General features: G+C 44.8%; 1 protein-coding gene across 1 annotated transcript; it reads right to left on the bottom strand.

The window, feature by feature from the left end:
* Nucleotides 1-1,474: 1,474 nt before the first annotated feature.
* LOC125944211 (uncharacterized) lies at nucleotides 1,475-2,499 on the bottom strand. Its single transcript, XM_049664530.1, has 2 exons — nucleotides 2,284-2,499; nucleotides 1,475-2,128 (listed from the first exon to the last, which is right to left on the bottom strand). The coding sequence occupies exons 1-2, from the start codon at nucleotides 2,497-2,499 to the stop codon at nucleotides 1,475-1,477; spliced, it is 870 nt and encodes a 289-aa protein (XP_049520487.1).
* Between the last annotated feature and the right edge of the window lie 548 nt (nucleotides 2,500-3,047).

Consider the following 3,047-nt stretch of genomic DNA (forward strand, 5'->3'; position numbering starts at 1 on the left):
ATTGCTGGAATAGATTAGAAAGTATTATAGCACTGTATACTTTTGCCGTGATTAAAAACTTGGAATTTATATTATCAACGCCACATGATGAAGAAACTTTTAGTTTATCTATTATTTTTTCTATACCAGCAATATCAAAGACAATAGGGTCCATTGGTAAAAAATCATTACCGGGATAGGTAGGATAGGTAGGGATTACGGAACATACAGTTTTGGAAAAAGCAGAAACAAATACAGAGTTCAGAACACTTGCACACTGATCAAGTGGGATTAAATGATCGCTTGAGTCTTTTAGGGTGATAGCTGAATTATCTCTTTTGTTAACTACGCTCCAAAATTGCCTAGGGTTACTAATTAAAAGAGATGGTAATGTAGTATTGAAAAATGAATCCTTGGCGTGCTTAAGAGCTTTTTTGTATTCGGTAGCCACAGCCTCATAAGCCGTCCAACGTTCTTGAGTACCGGTTAGTTTTGCAGATCGAAAAATTCGTTTTTTCTTATTACACAGCCTCTTTAACGACTGACTGAACCATGGCGATTGCGAGTTTGTCGAGATGACTATACGTGGAACGTATTTCTCGATGAGCGATGCAACTTTTTCTTTGAATAAATTCCAGTTAGTGTTCACGAAGCGATCATGAAAGTTGGGCAAGTAAACATCTAAAAAAGCAGAAAGCTCATGGTTAATAGCATCATAATCGGCGTGTTTATAGTCCCGGATATATTTTTTGTTGTTACTCTGGTGAGGCACGGTGCAGCTCAAAGAAAAATGAAGCAGTAAGTGATCGCTTAGCCCCGGTAGGTACGATATGGGATGGAAAAGATCAGGCGTAGTGGTGAGCACTAAATCCAGGATGTTAGAAGTAGTAGACGTAATTCGAGTGGCCTGCATTGCAAGCTGGGACAAGTTGAAATCATTGCACAAATTCAGAAACCTGTCGCCTTCACTGGAAAAAGGATGACAATAGGAACGCACATTGGACCATACTATATTAGGGAAATTAAAGTCACCTAGTAAAAGAAAAGGGCAATTGGGATACCGCAAAGTAATCATATGAATCACATCATGAAGGTCGTCAGCAAAGGTGGGTGAACAGGACGGCGGACGATAACAAACGCCCAATATCAATTTCTTAGAGCACGTTTGAATTTCAACCAAAACAAGTTCTAAAGCGTACGTAATATGGATAGGAAAAGACAAAACAGTATCAGAGACTGCTATAAGCACGCCTCCGCCACACCGAGCACCCCTGTCACACCGACAAATGTTGAAGTGTTTTTTACAATCGAACAATTCGCAGCTATCAATCTTCGCAGATAACCAGGTTTCAGTAAGACAGATTATGTCGGCGTCAGAAGCATCGATAGCCGAGCAAAGATCGTCACGTTTTGGAAGAATGCTTCGGATATTTGTAAATAACAGCGAAAGTTCGTTAATAACTGGTAACTTTGGACCACTGCCCCTCGCGCAGTGCTATTCAGTGGCGGCTGGCGCGGAGGCATCGTGCACGGAATCAGAAGAATCAGCCGATGGCGCTAAGGTGCTAGAAATTTCACGTACGCAATCATCAGCGGGATTGTAGGTGTAGCACTTTTTATTTATGTACAGCTTGTTGAAACGAAGCTTGAAGGTTAGGGGTTGGCTTTTGCCGAATTCGACCAGTTTCTTCCTAGCAAGACGAGTAGCGGGTGAATAGTCATCACTAACGGAAATATTTCCTTCCTTCAGCTTAGAGTTATTGAGGAGTATTTGCTGTTTCATTTTGAAAGAAGAGAATTTGGCAATAATTGGCCTGCACTTGTTGGAACTATACCCACCGAGTCTGTGTGCTCTCTCGATCAGTATTTCAGAGCGCGACATTTCCAAGCAGGATGAAAGCAGATTGATCAGTTTTTCCTCTGACTGAGCCCAGGACTCTGACTGGGTGTCAGATAGGCCGTAGAAAAGAAGGTTGTCTCGCCGTTGCATGTCTTCAAGCTCAGCTTGCTTAGAGCGCAGTTGAACGTTTTCACCATTAATTTGATTAATTGACTGGCGAAGGCACTGTGCCTGCTCCTCGAATTCCTGAAGAGCGACCGTTTTACATTCAACCTCCTTCAATCTTTTGTCTATCTCTGTCAGATGTTCCTGAAAATGCGCCTGTGTTTTTTTAAGGTCATCAACAGACTTGATTAAATCCATCTGGTCCTTTTCCATTTTTTTGTTCGCGTGTTTGCAGCTTGTAACATCCCGAACATATCATCAAATTGCTTAGACTGGGAATCAAGCAAAGAGCCCTGCACTTGGGTTTGGGTTCTCGTGCTAGGCCCAGGGTTGAGCTCAACATCCCCGGACAGCATAAGCAGTTGAATTACAACGTCAAAGCAATCATGTAACACGCAAAACAAAACTCCCGGGCGTGGGAACAGCAACAGACAGACGTTATTCGACTTCTTAGCGTACATAGACGTAACAGGACTAACCTGGACGAAGAAGCAGAGCGGATTAGTAAACCGCATCGCAGTGCTGTTCACACGCCCACTAAGGGCGCCGGGGTTCCGCCAGCTCTTCATATAGGCAGCAGAAGATGATGTTGTTGTCGATCCGAATCCTTGGTATGGTAGAGGGATGGCAGTGAACACGTGTCTACTGCGCGGCCAGGCGGATCCTCTTGCGTCGTTGGAGTGACTGGGCAACCTGTTGGTATCGCTGGTAGATGACGATAGCGGTACGGCGCTGAAGTGAACACATGCCGAAACCTGGACGAAGAAGCAGAGCGGATTAGTAAACCGCATCGCAGTGCTGTTCACACGCCCACTAAGGGCGCCGGGGTTCCGCCAGCTCTTCATATAGGCAGCAGAAGATGATGTCGTTGTCGATCCGAATCCTTGGTATGGTAGAGGGATGGCAGTGAACACGTGTCTACTGCGCGGCCAGGCGGATCCTCTTGCGTCGTTGGAGTGACTGGGCAACCTTTTGGTATCGCTGGTAGATGACGATAGCGGTACGGCGCTGAAGTGCACACATGCCGAAACCTGGACGAAGAAGCAGAGCGGATTAGTAAACT

This window comes from Dermacentor silvarum, chromosome 3 (genome assembly GCF_013339745.2).
Source record: "Dermacentor silvarum isolate Dsil-2018 chromosome 3, BIME_Dsil_1.4, whole genome shotgun sequence".
Classification (NCBI taxonomy): Eukaryota; Metazoa; Arthropoda; class Arachnida; order Ixodida; family Ixodidae; genus Dermacentor; species Dermacentor silvarum.